The sequence below is a fragment of the Bos grunniens genome, chromosome 6 (assembly GCF_055505025.1).
Source record: "Bos grunniens cultivar Pamir isolate PY7600 chromosome 6, Bosgru_T2T1.0, whole genome shotgun sequence".
Taxonomy (NCBI): domain Eukaryota; kingdom Metazoa; phylum Chordata; class Mammalia; order Artiodactyla; family Bovidae; genus Bos; species Bos grunniens.
The window spans coordinates 51614844-51632696 of NC_141170.1; the positions used below are offsets into that span (position 1 = coordinate 51614844).

At 41.8% G+C, this 17853-nt stretch overlaps 1 protein-coding gene across 7 annotated transcripts in view; it reads left to right on the plus strand.

Annotated features, from left to right (window-relative positions):
* TEC (tec protein tyrosine kinase) overlaps positions 1–17853 on the plus strand; it is a 169939-nt gene that overhangs the window by 132902 nt on the left and 19184 nt on the right. For all 7 annotated transcript variants that reach the window (XM_086405869.1, XM_086405871.1, XM_086405864.1 and 4 more), the window contains 4 exons: positions 3048–3113; positions 10318–10372; positions 15751–15830; positions 17361–17494. In XM_086405869.1, coding sequence (XP_086261995.1) covers positions 3048–3113; positions 10318–10372; positions 15751–15830; positions 17361–17494 — 335 coding nt within the window. The remainder of the gene's footprint in view (positions 1–3047; positions 3114–10317; positions 10373–15750; positions 15831–17360; positions 17495–17853) is intronic.

Genomic DNA, 17853 nt, shown 5'->3' on the forward strand with positions numbered 1-17853 from the left:
ATGGAAACCTGTTCATCTGTGTTTACAGGAAGGTCATCACTGCTTTTTTTTTGCCAAACAAGATTTTTTTTTAAAATTATAGACATATCCAAAAGATATGTAATAGTTTAACGGAGCCTCTTGTCACTTGACTTCAGAAATTGGTCGGTCATAATTTTAAAATCTTCCCATTAAAACAAAAAAAAAATCTTCCCAACTGTTCTTTTTTTTTTTTTTTTTGAGTATTTAAAAGTAGATTCAAATCATCATGAAATTTCACCCCCAAGTCTAATTGCTAAAGATGTTTTTAAACAACTGCTGTGTCATTAGCATGTGTGCGTGTGTTAGTTGCTCAGTCGTGTCTGACTTTTTGTGACCCCATGGGCTATAGCACACCAGGCTCTTCTGTCCATAGAATTCTCCAGGCAAGAATACTGGAGTGGGTAGCCATTGTCTTCTCCAAGGGATCTTCCCCACCCAGAGATGTACCTGGGTCTCCTGATTGCAGGCAGTTTCTTTACCATCTGAGCCACCAGGGAACCCCAATATTATAATAGAATAATAATTTAAAAAATTCCTCTGTAGGCTTTCTCCCAGCATTTTCAGGACTAGAAAAAATAAAATAAAAGCCCAGATATCAAATATTTAAATATTTATAAGTCAGGCTGACAAACTAGTGAATAAGGTATAATTTATCCCCCAACTTGACAAACATACCTCCAAAATGACAAGGAAAGCAAGGTCTGGCTTGGAGTTCCGTGCCAGAATGTGACAGCGCCCGGAGGGCTGGCCGTCTCAGGGTCTCGCCCTTCTCCCTTCCCTTCTGTCCCTGGTTCCGTCTCGCATGCACCATGTGCGTCTCCCAGCTACACATCCAAATTCTGTCCATTTGGTTGGCAAAAGCCACCTCCCAGCTTGGTTACTGCCTGGACCTGGGCTGGAGGAGTGCATGCGAGCAGCATCATTTGGTTTCCAGAGAATGAAACCCCTTGGAAAGGCCCCTGTAGGGCTTGGCAATGGGCAGCGAATTCTGAGGCCATAGTTTCAGATGATGGTCCAGCTGAGGAATGATGGACTTTAGCATTCCCTCGAAAGTGTGAGGTCAGAACAGGGGCCCTTCTGGCCCAGGTTTAAGGATAGTACCAACTCTGTAATTCTGGTTTTCCTTGATTAGCTCTAATCTGTATTTTTACAATTCACTCAAGATTAAAACAAGGTCCACACAATGCATTTTGCTGACACGTCTCATGTCTGTCTCTCTTTTATTCTACCACAATCCCTGTCCTTTTTCCCCCCATTTTTGATTTATTGATAAAACCAGATCTTTTTCTCTATAGTGAGCCACAATCTAGACTAAGCAATTTGCTTCCACATGGTGTTGTTGAATATGTATCTATGTCCCCTATATCTGGTGGTTCCACTTCTTACGATGCCAGGGTTACGCAGGTAAACACACTGGAGGTATGTTTGTCAACTTTATTCCTCCATCATAAAATTCTTCGTCAATGTTTCACTTAATGATTTTAGCATCCATTGATGATTATTGCTTAGATCTATTATTTCCTTCAGGATAGCAAAATGGAGATTTTTCTAATTCTGACGACCAAGCTTCCTCTGCTGATAACAGTGGTAACCAATACTTTTAAAAATGTTATTATGGATACTTCTGGGATTCCCAGGTGGCTCAGAGGTAAAGAACCCACCTGCCAATCAATGCAGGAGACGTGGGTTCACTCCCTGGGTCAGGAAGATCCCCTGGAGAAGGAAATGGCAATCCATTTCCAAGTATTCTTGCCTGGGAAATCCCATGGAAAGAGGAGCCTGGTGGGCTCCTTGCGGTTGCAGAGAGTCAGACATGACAGCGACTAAACAGAAGGAGAAGCATGGATAGTTTCATATTTGGTTTTTTTCTATTGCTGTCATTATTCTTTTTGCTTGGATTGTCCCATCATGCGTCAATGGTAACTATTTTTGTTAGGGGTCCTTTTAGCCTTTCTTTCTCAGCTTCCTTGCTTTCTGAAGAAAATAAAAGAGCTCAGTTTCATTCTTGTGTTCTTCCTGGTCAAACCTGCAATTTGCCATTTCCCCATAGAGTTCTGGCTCCTTTTCATACGAAATAATATTTAAAGACAACAGGTGGGGTACTAAGATTCTATTGCTGCTGGATTGTCCTTGCTTCTAGGCCTTTCTCAGTGCACAGAGCCACATATATACACTCTTATGTGTGCATATATTATGAGTTGTTACCAGAGGCCTGGCGTGCTGCGATTCATGGGGTCACAAAGACTGAGCAACTGATCTAAACCAGCAGTTCAAATTCAGAATTATAGTATTTTTACTCAACGTAGAAATTTTATACCTATGTCTCTTTTTCTGCTGAAATTCTTGGTTCCAGCCAAGATTCTACCTACTATGACTGCTCCTTAAATTTTAATGTGCACAGGAGTCATCTAGGGTAAAAATGCAAGGTCCCCTGGCCCCACACAGGCCTCCTCAGTTCATGTCTCTTGGGTGGGACCCAGGAATTTGTCGTTTACCGAGTGACCAGATGATGCTGATGCAGATGTTAGGGATTACTCTCTGAAAGCGTGCACTGCACAGACTGTCGCGGTGTTGCAGTGGCAGTTGTTCTCATCCCACACTGCCACTTTCCTGAAGTAGTGGTTTCTTTAAAACATCCCCAGAAAGGGTGAATTCAAGAGAAGCACCATAGAACGTTAGGAAGGGCCCTGAACCGAGTCACAAGTTCAGAATTCACATTCTGACTCTGTTGCTGGCTAGTTCTGAGCCCTTGAAGAAGTCTCAATCTTCCTAAGCTTTGGTTTCCCCACTGAAAAGTGGGTACAAGAATGTCTGCCTACCTCAGAATTTTTGTAAGGATCCAATGAGGAAATCCTTTGTAAAGCATCAAATACTGTAGATACATTGACTTATTGAGGGTCAGCCAATCTTTCTTATAAGCTTTAGGCAATATTATACTTTAATTATTCCAGAAGGGCAGTAATTTTCCTCTTAATACTGTCAGTAAAATATTTTCAGTTTATCTAAAGTGTTTTTCTTATTTCTAGGAGTGAAGGATATATCCCAAGTAATTATGTGACAGGAAAGAAATCAAACAACTTAGATCAATATGAGTAAGTAAAAGATATTTTGTGAATGTGGAGAACCAGACATTGTTTTTCTTTTCCTAATTATGTAAGGGATCTGGGAGACTAATGGTTATCTTTCACTGTCTTTATAAGGTGATACCAACTTATTCTTAACTCAGTTGTATAAGGTGGTAAATGATGCTGTAATTAGTGTATAATTAGTTTCTATTATACACTTCACCTGAACATACTATGTGTGAATCGAGTTACAGAAATGAATATAATTAAATTGATTTTAAACAAATCACAGCTTAACTGGCTTTGAAATACAGCTCATTGTTCATTCAAGAAATGAAAATACAGTTTCCTAGAGTTGCCTTTAAAAAAGCATTTGATTGTTTATTTTTTCTAACTATAATAAGTGATTATTGTTTTAAAATTGTTTGAAAATATGAAAAATGTTAATAAGGAAAAAATTATAAATCACCTAGATCTGAACTCTGTCAACATTTGTATATTTTCTTTCAATCTTTTCACTGTTTTAAAAAAATAGAATCATGCTGTATATACTGTTTTATATCCTGTTTAATTCACTTAACAATATATTTCCTCATACCGTTGAATGTTCTTCAAAAACATTTTCATAATTGTACTATGTTTCATTCTTCAAATATTTACTGAGACCTTAGTATGTATCCTGCACTGTGTGAGATCTTAAGGAGTACAACCAGGCATATAGCCACATGGATGTGCAGTAATTTATAAAATCATTTTCTTATTTGTGTGACATGAATGTTTTGGCATCTTTGCTATGTAAAAATACTGGGATACCTCTTTCTGCTTATTGTTTTAAACTAGATCTTTAAAAACCTATGTACTGGGCTAAAGGCTAGTTTTGAACTTCTTAAGACTTCTAAAGCATGCTGTCAAATTACTTTTCAGAGAAAGCAAGTGGGCTGCTGTTCATACGCCCACTAGCAGTGTGTGGCCAGGTTTTAGTGAGAGGCTCAAATATACCAAACACTGTTTGTGGTCATTCTGAGGTGGTATTTTGATGCTTCATTCACTTCTTTAAAAACAACACCATCACCACCACCTCCAACACAAAGCTGTTTCCTCTGTCCATGTCACTTCCTGTAATATGAGTGTACCTTAAAAGTCTAGAAAAGGATTAACAGATTCAAAAGTCGTAGTTCCCAGTGGTGTGACCCCTTCAAAGGTGTTTTAGAAGTAGGTGAGGGTATAAAAAACATGTAACTAAAATAGTGTTTTTGCTCTGAAATAAGTTTTAGGAAAATAGAGCATATATTTAGAATTTGGGGAAGATGCTAAAGGTAGAAACTTGGACTTGATTTTAAAGGGATCTGGTAAAGAAGTGACTGATAATTGAGGAAGGAAGTGCTTGGAAACTAGATAATCCTTATCTGAATGTAAGAGCTACCCCCTATGACTCACGGGATTACACATAAGGGCTTTAGAAAGTTTATGGTGCATTGCCATGCATTTTTTGGGTGCCTGACTCCACCTCTGCATGACTAAGGGGACTTGCTGTGGGAGCCCCCTCAGCTGGCTTCTGCCCAAGGTTGGGGATACCACGTGACAGGGTGCCAGTTCTGGCTGCATGAGAGATGAAAAACCTGTTCTCAGTGCTGACTCCTGCTATCTTTCCATGCCACGGTTGGTGTTGGATTTTGCTAAAGCCCATCTTGTAATACATCTCAAATATCTCCAGGGTTAAAAAACTTTTTGCCAGGTGCTGAACCAAGAGCAATAAGGAGTTCATGATCTGAGTCACAGTCAGCTCCTGGTCTTGTTTTTGCTGACTGTATAGAGCTTCTTCATCTTTGGCTGCAAAGAATATAATCAATCTGATTTTGGTGTTGGCCATCTGGTGATGTCCACATGTAGAGTCTTGTGTTGTTGGAAGAGGGTGTTTGCTATGACCAGTGCATTCTCTTGGCAAAACTCTATTAGCCTTTACCCTGCTTCATTCTGTACTGCAAGGCCAAATTTGCCTGTTACTCCAGGTGTTTCTTGACTTCCTACTTTTGCATTCCAGTCCCCTATGATGAAAAGGACATCTTTTTTGGGTGTTAGTTCCAGAAGGTCTTACAGGTCTTCATAGAACTATTCAACTTCAGCTTCTTCAGCGTTACTGGTCGGGGCATAGACTTGGATTAGTGTGATATTGAATGGTTTACCTTGGAAACAAACAGACATCATTCTGTCATTTTTGAGATTGCAACCAAGTACTGCATTTCAGACTCTTTCGTTGACTGTGATGACTACACCATTTCTTCTAAGGGATTTTTGCCCACAGTAGTAGTTATAATGGTCATCTGAGTTAAATTCACCCATTCCAGTCCATTGTAGTTCACTGATTCCTAAAATGTCAGTGTTCACTCTTGTCATCTCCTGTTTGACCACTTCCAATTTGCCTTGATTCATGGACCTAACATTCCAGGTTCCTATGCAATATTGCTCTTTACAGCATCAGACCTTGCTTCTATCACCAGTCTCATCCACAACTGGGTATTGTTTTTGCTTTGGCTCTGTCTCTTCATTCTTTGTGGAGTTATTTCTCCACTGATCTCCAGTAGCATATTGGGGGGGAGTTCATCTTTCAGTGTCCTGTCTTTTTGCCTTTTCATACTGTTCATGGGGTTCTCAAGGCAAGAATACTGAAATGGTTTTCCACTCCCTTCTCCAGTGGACCACATTTTGTCAGAACTCTCCACCAAGACCCGTCCGTCTTGGGTGGCCCTATGCAGCATGGCTTAATATCACTGAGTTAGACAAGGCTGTGGTCCATGTGACTAGATTGGCTAGTTTCTGTGATTGTGGTTTTAGTCTGTCTGCCCTCTGATGCCCTCTGTTAGCTCCTACCACTGAAAAATGCTGGGCTGGATGAAGCACAAACTGGAATCAAGATTGCCGGGAGAAATATCAATCAATAACCTCAGATATGCACATGACACCACCCTTATGGCAGAAAGTGAAGAAGAACTAAAGAGGCTCTTGATGACAGTGAAAGAGGAGAGTGAAAAAGTTGGCTTAAAGCTCAACATTCAGAAAACGAAGATTTATGGCATCTGGTCCCATCACTTCATGGGAAATAGATGGGGAAACAGTGGAAACAGTGAGAGATTTTATTTTGGGGGGCTCAAAAATTAAGCAGATGGTGACTGCAGCCATGAAATTAAAAGATGCTTGTTCCTTGGAAGGAAAGTTATAACCAACCTAGACAGCATATTGAAAAGCAGAGACATTACTTTGCCAAAAAAATGTCTATCTAGTCAAGGCTATGGTTTTTGCATTAGTCATGTATGGATGTGAGAGTTGGACTCTAAAGAAAGCTGAGCACCGAAGAATTGATGCTTTTGAACTGTGGTGTTGGAGAAGACTCTTGAGAGTCCCTTGGACTGCAAGGAGATCCAACCAGTCCGTTCTGGAGGAGATCAGTCCTGAGTGTTCATTGGAAGGACTGATGTTGATGCTGAAATTCCAATGCTTTGGCCACCTGGTGTGAAGAACTGACTCATTGGAAAAGATCCTGATGCTGGGAAAGATTGAAGGCAGGAGGAGAAGGGGATGACAGATGGTTGGATGGCATCACCAACTCAATGGACATGAGTTGAATAAACTCTGGGAGTTGGTGATGAACAGGGAGGCCTGGTGTGCTGTGGTCCATGGGGTCACGAAGAGTCGGACACAACTGAGTGAGTAAACTGAACTGAACTGAACTGAACTGAATCAAGAGCCCCTCTGCTGTTTGTTTGGGGGCAGGAGGAGGAGCCCTAGGCAATGGTTGTCCCCTGGGCTGGACTCAGGACTGCCAGCCTACAGCTCCCGGAGTATCAGTACCCTGGTTCTCACCTCTACATCAGGTCCCAGTTGGGGGAGGACAGAACCAGCAGAAGTGTTGCAGGAAAGAAACTGGACTCATTATGGTGGTCAGGAATATATTCTTGATGGAAACACATTAAAGGAAGAAGGTGACAGGAATGCAAGGGCCCTTAGACGGGAAAAGTCCAGAACAAGACTTTGCATGGGTGATCCAGGAGGCAAGGACCAAATTGAGAACCGGCTAAGATTTATAGCTCATTGATTGGTTGTTTTCAATTCTTTTTTTGTTATTTTATACCTGTTGCCTCCTTTTTATAATTTACCCAGCCTACCCTCCCCAAGAAGCTTGGCTAGGATCTTTCCTTTCCAGAAAGGACTCAGTATCCCTAAATCAGCTTTTCCCCTCAATTCAGACACCACCATGAAGTCCTATCCATTTAAGTGTTTGAAGTGACTAGCCAATCTGAAACCCTCATTCCCATTAGGGTTTTGATATCTAAGAAGGGAATGACAAGTTACTTACAAATCCTGACGTTGTTTCTAGAGATATATTGTACCTTCATCAAGGGGAACTAACTGATCTCCCTAGGTATTTGTGTACCAGGCTTGTGAGCGATGCGTGTGCTGGCGTCCTAGAGCTGTAACTCTCCTCACCGTGTGTGCTTCCTCACATTCCCACCCTCTGCATCGTTCTTTCCCATACGATGCGTTCAGCATCCTTTCCCTCTTGTCTGTCCCTCCGTGCCCGGTACCTCCGTGCCCATACCTTCTATGATAGGTATCATAGAAGAGACAAAGAGGCCACAAAGAACCGTTACGAAATACTCACCAAGAGCCACAGGTTGATTCCTCTTTTGATTTGCTCATCACTCCTTCCTGTTTTCCTTCCACTTTAGTGTCTGAGTTTCTATTCTAGGGAAAGAAAGCATCCTTTCTGGGGAACCTGCAAATGCCTTAAAAATGACTGCTTAGAACAGGATTTGTGCTGTGAATTCCTTTTCTTTCCTTATTTTCTTTATCCCTTCCTAGAAGCCTGAATCCGAGAAGGCAGTGGCACCCCACTCCAGTACTCTTGCCTGGAAAATCCCATGGATGGAGGAGCCTGGTAGGCTGCAGTCCATGGGGTCGCTAAGAGTCAGACACGACTGAGCGACTTCACTTTCACTTTTCACTTTCATGCATTGGAGAAGGAAATGGCAACCCACTCCAGTGTTCTTGCCTGGAGAATCCCAGGGACAGGGGAGCCTGGTGGGCTGCCGTCTATGGGGTCGCACAGAGTTGAACACAACTGAAGTGACTTAGCAGCAGCAGCAGCAGGAGCTTGAATATACTAAGTGAGGAAAGGACCTCTTTTTTTCCCCCGAGTTTCTTATATCTAATTCCTCTTGAAAGCCACAGTCTAGTTTTACTGACTACTTGCATGTGAATGTGAGACTAATCCTCCATTGTTTACTCTTGCTGTGAGAATATGGGCTTGGATTTTCTGTGATTAGTTAAGAGAATATTTTTCAGTCTTTCAGATCCTGCTGGTTTATAATGCATAATGAGAGATCCAGTTACTGTTCTTAATTATTTCTTATGACTGTTTTTAAGAAGATAAATATTTCCTCTATCAATGAGAAAGCTTTAGGGACAGAATCCAATCTGTTCTCCTTTTTTTTTTTTTTAATGTGAACCATTTTAAAAGTCTTTAGTAAATTCGTTAACAATGTTGTTTCTGCTATATGTTTCTTTTTTTTTTGGTTGCAAGGCACTTAGGATCTTAGCTCCCCAATCAGGGATCAAACCCACACCTCCTGCATTGAGAGGTGAAGTCTTAACCACTGGACAGCCAGGAAAGTCCCCTCCTCCTTTATTTCATTTCTCAATTACTTTCAGAAATTGATCAGAACTATAGCTTTGTTGAATGTGGTCCCAGTTCATAAAGTGGGACCCACAGAAGTGAGATCTTAATACCCACAATTCTGAGGCCTGGTTAATCATTTCAGGTTCCAAATAAAATAAGTTACTGGCTTGTACTGAGATTATAATTTGTGTTTGGCTGCTACAACTGCTTAAAAGAATCTTGATGAGAAAAGATCTTGTATTTTTTTTCTTTGTGTTTTTCTCTTCCTCAGTCAGGGAAGGCCTTTGTATTTGCTTGTCTCACAGTGTTTGCTGGGCCAAAAATAGGTGCTCATCCTCTTATAAAAGCCTGAAACAGTGACAAAAAATTCACGTGTTTAGAGGGGCCAAGCTAAGTTTTGTAATATTGGAACCCTCAGGAAATATGACTGGTGGAGGGTTCTGCCCATGAAAGGCCATCTAAAACAAAACAGCAGAGAGCAAAAACCCAAGTGTAAAGCTGACAGTTTGAGGGACTTGTCTAGTGGTTCAGCGGTTAACATGCTTCCTACACGGGGCGGGGTGGTGGGGGTGGGGTGGTGGGCATGGATTCCTGGTCAGGAATTAGGATTCCACATGTCACACGGCCAGAAATATAAATAAACCTGACAATTTGAGTTCATCTTCTTCGGCCAACTTGCTTATAATCCCATGGAGAGATTGAGCTGTGGAAAGCAAGGGAAGGGGTGTACTTCTGAGCATGAAGTGGGAGATGGCAGTATCCATCTTTCCTTAGGAAAAATTTCCCAAGGGGTAAAAGGGGCGCTGATATGCAGGGGCTTAGCACAGAGTGGGGAGGGCAGGCGCCACTGCTTGGCCCTGGCGGAGTTCCTACAGCACACCTGAGGAGGCTCCCAGGGGTTAGGACTGTGCTAGAAGCAGTACGTCGGGAAGACCCAGGAGGCCTCTTCTGTTTTGCTCTGTTTCTTTCAACACTTGGGACCTTTGTGAAGTTCACTAGGGGAGTCTTCCTGATAAGCTGAGATGAAATCTACTGCCTGTTGGTGGGATGGAGGCTTAGGATTAGATTTAATTTGAATTAAAGACAATAATGTAGTGATATTTCCTGCATATTTGAGTCTGTGGGGTAAAATTCATTCTTGCTGTTATTATAATAGTGAAAAATAGGAATGATTTTTATGTTAACTAATAAAAAAGAGCTTAAATAAATTATGGCACATCCAGACTGTGAACTATATTGTTTTGCAAAGATGTGTGTGATACACTGTTAAGTGAAAAAATCCAGGTTCTGATACAGCAAGTATACTTTGATCAGCTTTAATAATGAAAATGAGAATGTTAGCATACATATGGGTCTTTATAAAAATATGGGTAGAAAAAGTCTGCAAGTATGTACATCCAAATGTTACTAGTGGTTTTCTATTTTATAGAGATCATGCATGATATCTTGTTCTTATTTATTGTTTGTCATTGGGGAGCAGTATTGCCTTGCTAATTCTAAAAAGAAAAAAGAACAATTAAAGTACCTGAGGTCTTAAACATATCTTTTTCTGTTCAGATGGTATTGCAGAAATATGAATAGGAGCAAAGCAGAGCAACTCCTTAGAAGTGAGGTAAGTGTTTGTACTTGTTTTGTGGGTTTGGTTCCAGCACAGAATCAATTGAAATTAATTCCCGATTAGAAATTCCACCTACCTCTGTGACCAAAGCCTAAAAAAATACCATGATGTACGTACAAATTAAAAAAAAAAAAAATTTAAAAGCGAAGGCTGCCATATTTGTTTCCTGGGGCTACTGTAAACAAAGTACCACAAACTGAGTGCTGTACCAAAGTAGCACAAGCAGAAGTTTGTTGTTTCACGGATCTGAGGGTCAGAAACCTGAAATCCAGATGTCAGCAGGCTGGGCTCCTTCGGGGGCTGTGAGGGAGGGATCTGAATGAGGCCTCTCTCCCTTTCTCCCTGTGGTTCTTCCCTCTATGCATATCTGGCTCTGTGTCCAGATTTCCCTTTTATAAGGACTCCAGCCACATAGGATTAGGGCTCCCTGCCCCATGACCTCATTTCCACTTGATTGCCTCCATACATCTCCACAGAAGGTCACGTTCTGAAGCACCAGGGATCAGAACTCCAGTGTATGTTTTTCAAGGGGGAAAGAAAGTCCCTGTTCTTCAGTCGCCCAGTCGTGTCTGACTCTTTGTGACCCCATGGACTGCAGCAGGCCAGGCTTCCCTGTCCTTCACCATCTCCAGGAGTTTGCTCAAACTCCTGTCAACAGATTTATGCTATACTATGCTATGCTAAGTCACTTCAGTCGTGTCCGACGCTGTGTGACCCCATAGATGGTAGCCTACCAGGCTCCCCCGTCCCTGGGATTCTCCAGGCAAGAACACTGGAGTGGGTTGCCATTTCCTTCTCCAATGCATGAAAGTGAAAAGTAAAGTGAAGTTGCTCAGTCGTGTCCGACTCTTAGTGACCCCATGGACTGCAGCCTACCAGGCTCCTCTGTCTATGGGATTTTCCAGGCAAGAGTACTGGAGTGGGGTGCCATTGCCTTCTCCGAACAGATTTATAACAATGGATAATAGCTATACATGGCCAACGTTTTCTTTACTGTTTCTTACTGATTTATCATTTGCTACCTTAATGTTAGTACTTATATGTATTTTTATTTTTTGCTTCAAGTTGTTTTAAAACAGTTTAACATCAATATTACATGCTATCTTTTATAAATGAAGTGTTAACACAGTATTTAGTTGCCTTTAGAAATGTGCCAAAATTCTTGCACTTTAGAAATAATTACAGTGGCAAGATGAAATCTAGTCTAGAGGAAGCTAAGTGGACTGAATAAGGAGACCCATCCAAGTCTAGCTGTGACTTTTCTAGTCTATTTTTGGCATCTGTAAGGCCAAAATGTTGTATTAGAAGATGACCTCTACAGTTCTCTGCATTTATGACCTAGTTATTCTATTTAGTAATAGTTCTGTTAAACCTGTGCTTTCTCATTTTGTCTCCTGCTTATTATCCCTAGTTGAGGTTTGGTTGGGTGCTTATTTCTTATAGTTTATGTTAAGAGATCAGTACATTCATGCATGCTAAGTTGCTTCAGTTGTGTCAGACTCTTTGTGACCCTATGAACTGTAGCCTGCCAGGCTCCTCTGTCCATGGGATTCTCCAGGCAAGAAAACTGTAGTGGGTTGCCATTTCCTCCTCCAGGGGATCCTCCGGACCCAGGGACTGAACCCATGTCTTTTACATCTCCTGCATTGGCAGGCAGGTTCTTTGCCACCATTGCCACCTGGAAAGCCCATACTGGAAGAGAGCAATAGCAGGTGATTATGCTTGATTCAGAGATCAAATTGCCAACATCCACTGGATCATCGAAAAAGTAGAGAGTTCCAGAAAAACACCTACTTCTGCTTTATTGACTACGCCAAAGCCTTTGACAGTGTGGATCACAAAAAACTTGAACATTCTTTAAGAGATGGGAATACCAGACCACCTTACCTGCCTCCTGAGAAATCTGTATGCAGGTCAAAAAGCAACAGTTAGAACCAGACATGGAACAACAGACTGGTTCCAAATTGGGAAAGGAGTATGTCAAAGCTGTATATTGTCACCTTGCTTATTTAACTTATATGCAGAGTACATCATGTGAAATGCTGGGCTGGTTGAAGGACAAGCTGAAATCAAGATTACTGGGAGAAATATCAATAATCTCAGATATACAGATGATGCCACCCTTATGGCAGATAGCAAAGAGGAACTAAAGAGCCTCTAGATGAAAGTGAAAGAGGAGAGTGAAAAAGTTGGCTTAAAGCTCAACATTCAGAAAACTAAGATCATGGCATCTAGTCCCATCACTTCATGGTAAATAGATGGAGAAACAATGGAAACAGTGACAGACTTTATTTTCTTGGGTTCCAAATCACTGCAGATGGTGACTGCAGCCATGAAATTAAAAGACGCTTGCTCCTTGTAAAAGATGCTTACTCCTTGGAAGGAAAGTTATGACCAACCTAGATAGCATGTTCAAAAGCAGAGACATTACTTTGCCAACAAAGGTTCATCTAGTCAAGGCTATGGTTTTTCCTGTGGTCATGTATGGATGTGAGAGTTGGACTGTGAAGAAGGCTGAGCGCCAAAGAATTGATGCTTTTGAACTGTGGTGTTGGAGAAGACTCTTGAGAGTCCCTTGGACTTCAAGGAGATCCAACCAGTCCATTCTGAAGGAGATCAGCCCTGGGATTTCTTTGGAAGGACTGATGGTAAAGCTGAAACTCCAGTACTTTGGCCACCTCATGTGAAGAGTTGACTCATTGGAAAAGACTCTGATGCTGGGAGGGATTGGGGGTAGGAGGAGAAGGGGACGACAGAGGATGAGATGGCTGGATGGCATCACTGACTCGATGGACGTGAGTCTGGGTGAACTCCGGGAGTTGGTGATGGACAGGGAGGCCTGGCGTGCTGGGATTCATGGGGTCACAAAGAGTCGGACATGACTGAGCGACTGATCTGATCCGATCTGATCTGCTCCTTGTAAGAAAAGCTATGACCAACCTAGACAGCATATTAAAAAGCAGAGACATTACTTTACTGACAAAGATCCATCTAGTCAAAGCTGTGGTTTTTGCATTAGTCATATATGGATGTGAGAGTTGGACTCTAAAGAAAGCTGAGTGCCGAAGAATTGATGCTTTTGAACTGTGGTGTTGGAGAAGACTCTTGAGTTCCTTGGTTTGCAAGGAGATCAAACCAGTAGATCCTAAAGGAAATCAGTCCTGAATATTCATTGGAAGGACTGATGCTGAAGCTGAAACTCCAATACTTTGGCCACCTGATGCAAAGAACTGACTCATTGGAAAAGACCCTGATGCTGGGAAAGATTGAAGGCGGGAGGAGAAGGGGACGACAGAGCATGAGATGGTTGGATGGCATTGCTGACTCTATCTATTGACATGAGTTTGAGCAAGCTCCAGGAGTTGGTGACAGACAGAGAATTCTGGCGTGCTGCCGTCCATGCAGTTGCAGAGTCAGACACACGTGAGTGACTGAACTGAACTCAACTCATGCTTGATTCATATGACATGTCACCTCTCCTCCCATTCTGTGGGTGGCTCCACAGTGAAAGGCCGCTGTAGGGCAGTGGGTACCTAGAAGGCTTGAGGTCTAAATCCTGGCTCTGCTCTTTATTAGCCATTTGACCTGGGGTAAATTTCCAACCTTTCTGTGCTTCATTTCCTCACCTGTAAACAGGTAAGGGGATAATAGCAGTACCTACCTCAAAAGACTATTTTGAGGACTGAGTAGATCCACATATAATATATCAAAGCAGAGTAAGTTTTCAATAAGTATGTGCAGTGGCACCCCACTCCAGTACTTTTGCCTGGAAAATCCCACGGGCGGAGGAGCCTGGTGGGCTGCAGTCCGTGGAGTCGCTAGAGTTGGCCTGAGCGACTCTAGCGACTTCACTTTCACTTTTCACTTTCATGCCTCGGAGAAGGAAATGGCCACCCACTCCAATGTTCTTGCCTGGAGAATCCCAGGGACGGGGAAGCCTGGTGGGCTGCCGTCTATGGGGTCGCACAGAGTCGAGTACGACTGAAGCGACTTAGCAGCAGCAGCAGGGACTTCCTTGGTGGTCCAGTGGTTAAGACTCTCTTCTTCACTGCACTGGGCACCTGTTTGATCCCTGGTTGGGAAACTGAGATCTCACATGCCACACAGTGCAGCCAAAAACAAAAGAAAATAAGCACACAGACAAACAAAATGTGTTTTACTAGAAAATCTTCCAGCAAAGATAAAGGAATAGTTCTGCTTTATAGAGTAAAATCATTTCCAGGAAATTTTGTGTAAGCAAATAATGTTAACTCATGGGAAACATAAATCGGGAAACAAAGTTTACTGACCAATAAATTATTATGATCATTGTCCCTAATTGTTCTTATCAGATTTATTTTGGGGGCTTTATTTCATTCCATTGTCTTTCCTAGGAATAAGGAAAGACTGTTTTTATTTTCATCTGCTAGGCACACTTTCCAAGCAGATTCAGTGTTGGAGACTGACTGTGGTGCTATTGGTGGAGAGGTGTTTGAGGTTCCTGGCTTCTGTTTCTTGCTCTTAGGCTTAGAACTTGATGAGGATTTATCTCTTGACCATTCACTGTGTTTCTGCCTTTTGGTTTTCTCTGCTTAAGTTGCTTGTGCTTCCGTCTCTCCTTTTGTAAAGAGTGATATTTAACATAGATTTCTAGGGGAATTAAGGACTTTTTAAAGTGTTTCTATAAAGAGCACTGAGATGTTTATAGGAAAAATGCTATGTGGACAAAGATGATATAGAGTTAGGATTCACGACTTCTAGAAAATACAAAAAATGTATGAAATGAAACCCAGTTGTTAAGAAATGCCGTTTTCAGTAACTGTTTCCCCATATGTCCAGGAAGTAAAGGAATTGCAAAACTTGTCTGTCAGTTCTGGAAGGGCCCTGAGAGATTATCTTGTTGAAATGTCTCCTACTAGTGTGTGTTCCATGCATTGGAGAAGGAAATGGCAACCCACTCCAGTGTTCTTGCCTGGAGAATCCCAGGGACAGGGGAGCCTGGTGGGCTGCCGTCTATGGGGTCGCACAGAGTTGGACATGACTGAAGCAACTTAGCAGCAGCAGCAGCGTGTGTGTGAAGAGTTACAGCTATGGGGAATTATGAGTGTGCTTTCTTTAACCAGTCCATGGGTCGCAACAGTCCACGGGTTGCAAAGAGTCGGACACGACTGAGCGACTTCACTTTCACTTTCACTTTCTTTAACTAATCTCACGGTCCAGTAATGTGAAGTGAAACATCACGTGGATGACTTACCTGTTGCTAAGTTGTGCTTCTCCAACCAGATTTTCTAGGCAGAGGATAATAATCATAAAATCATAAGACTGGGTTCTTGGATCTTCTGTATGGCATTGATATTGGATTGAAATAAAATTTTTCTTAACTTGGATTTTAGGATAAAGAAGGTGGTTTTATGGTAAGAGATTCCAGTCAACCAGGCATGTACACAGTTTCCCTTTATACAAAGTTTGGAGGGTAAGTAATCTCTCTGTCTTTTAATTCAGAATTTTTGAATGCAGTTCTTACATAGCTTGCATGGATTCCTGAAAAATAAGCTGCAATTCAGAATTTTAAAATCTGAACTTGATTTCTAAAGTCTATGTGCTGTGCTGTGCTGTGCTGTGCTTAGTCGCTCAGTCATGTCCAACTCTGTCCCCATGGACTGTAGCTTACCAGGTTCCTCTGTCCATGGGGATTCTCCAGGCAAGAACACTGGGGTGGGTTGCCATGCCCTCCTCCAGGGGATCTTTCTGACCCAGGGATCGAACCAAGTTCTCCCGCACTGCAGGTGGATTCTTTACTGTCTGAGCCACCAGGGAAGCCCTAAATTCTATAACATTTTTGTATTCATATCTAGTAATTGTCCTCATCATTTTCTATATATGTATTTGTTGAGAATGGCTATAGAAACCTTGGGGCTTCCCAGCTGGTACAGTAAAGAATACAACTGCCAATGCAAGAGACTCAGGTTTGATCTCTGAGTCTGGAAGATCCCCTGGAGTAGGAAATGACAACTCACTCCAGTATTCTTACCTGGAAAATTTCATGGACAGAGGAACCTGACTGGCTACAGTCTATGGGGTCACAAAGAGTCAGACACCACTGAGGGACTGAGCACACACACACATAGAAATCTTAGCAACATTCCACAGATAATTACTTTGTACTGTGCTAGTGGTAAGGCTACCACACTGAGTTGCTTCCAGTTGCTTGGTGGGGATTTCTTTCAGAGAAGCAAACAGGCAGTGCTGGTATATATGAGTGAGTGCTGGGCAGAGTGCCTGTGTGGCAGGGTAGTGGGGTACATAGCCCAGACACATCTGAGTTAGTCATTAATACTACCTACTGACATCCAATCTGAGACCTGATGGATGAGGCAGGTGGAGGTTGGAGGGAGGGGAACAAGTGTTTCTGACACAGGAAATTGCTGGACCCAGAAGTGAAGGAGCACTTGGCAAGCTGAGGAAAGTGTATTGTAACTAGATTGTAGAATGGGAGGGGTGGGGCAAGGGAGGAGAGAGGAACCTGAGAAGGAAATGTGAAGTCTGAGCTTTATCTTAACACCAGCAAGAGTTCTCTGAAAAGGACTTTTAGCAGATGACTCAAGAAGATCTGTGTTACAGAAAGATATCTAAAACAGAAGTTGTACATGTTTTATAAGTTCAGTTTATTCACTTTTAGAGGTCCTCTGAACATTTGTAACATCAATAATAGGGACAAAAAGCAGTAGCCAGCTAATTGCTATTTTAAGACTTTAAACTATTAGTAAAGAGTTGGTAGAAATTCTTTTTTACATTCTCATGCAAGAGATCAATGATGTTATCAGTGACCACTTTAAATCCCATCTGCTAATTTGAAAGGTGAAATTAAGAAGAACATGGGGAAAAATAAAATTTGTGTTGGAGACTAGATGGGGCTATATGTAGGGACCCTGGTAGAAAATATCTTACAAGTGAAGTTATGTTATTCCAACTTAGTTCTAACACATTTGGATTTTTGTTATAGCGAAGGTTCCTCAGGTTTCAGGCATTACCATATAAAGGAAACAATGACATCTCCAAAGAAGTATTATCTGGCAGAAAAACATGCTTTTGGTTCAATTCCTGAGATTATTGAATATCATAAGCACAATGCAGCAGGTAAGTAAGCTGTTAAAACCTATTTCAAATATGCTTAGAATAATTAGACATTGTGATGCGTTCTTCCTGGAGCAATTTTATATTGCAGTTAGTTGTAGAATGTCATTGGTTGCATATTAAGGAAATGATATATACAAAGAAAAATCAGAAATAATGACTAAAGAAGTGCAGTCTTGACCTTTAAATGCAAGTTATTTTTGTTGTAGGTGGCAAAGGTTCACATTTCTGTGGTTTATACCCTTGGTGCTGACAAACACTCTTTGCTTGACCAAACTTTAGTCAGGGTCTGGAACCATCTCCTAGGTCCATCAGTATATTTTCTTATAAAATCCAATTTTAGCAATAACACTGCTATGTCA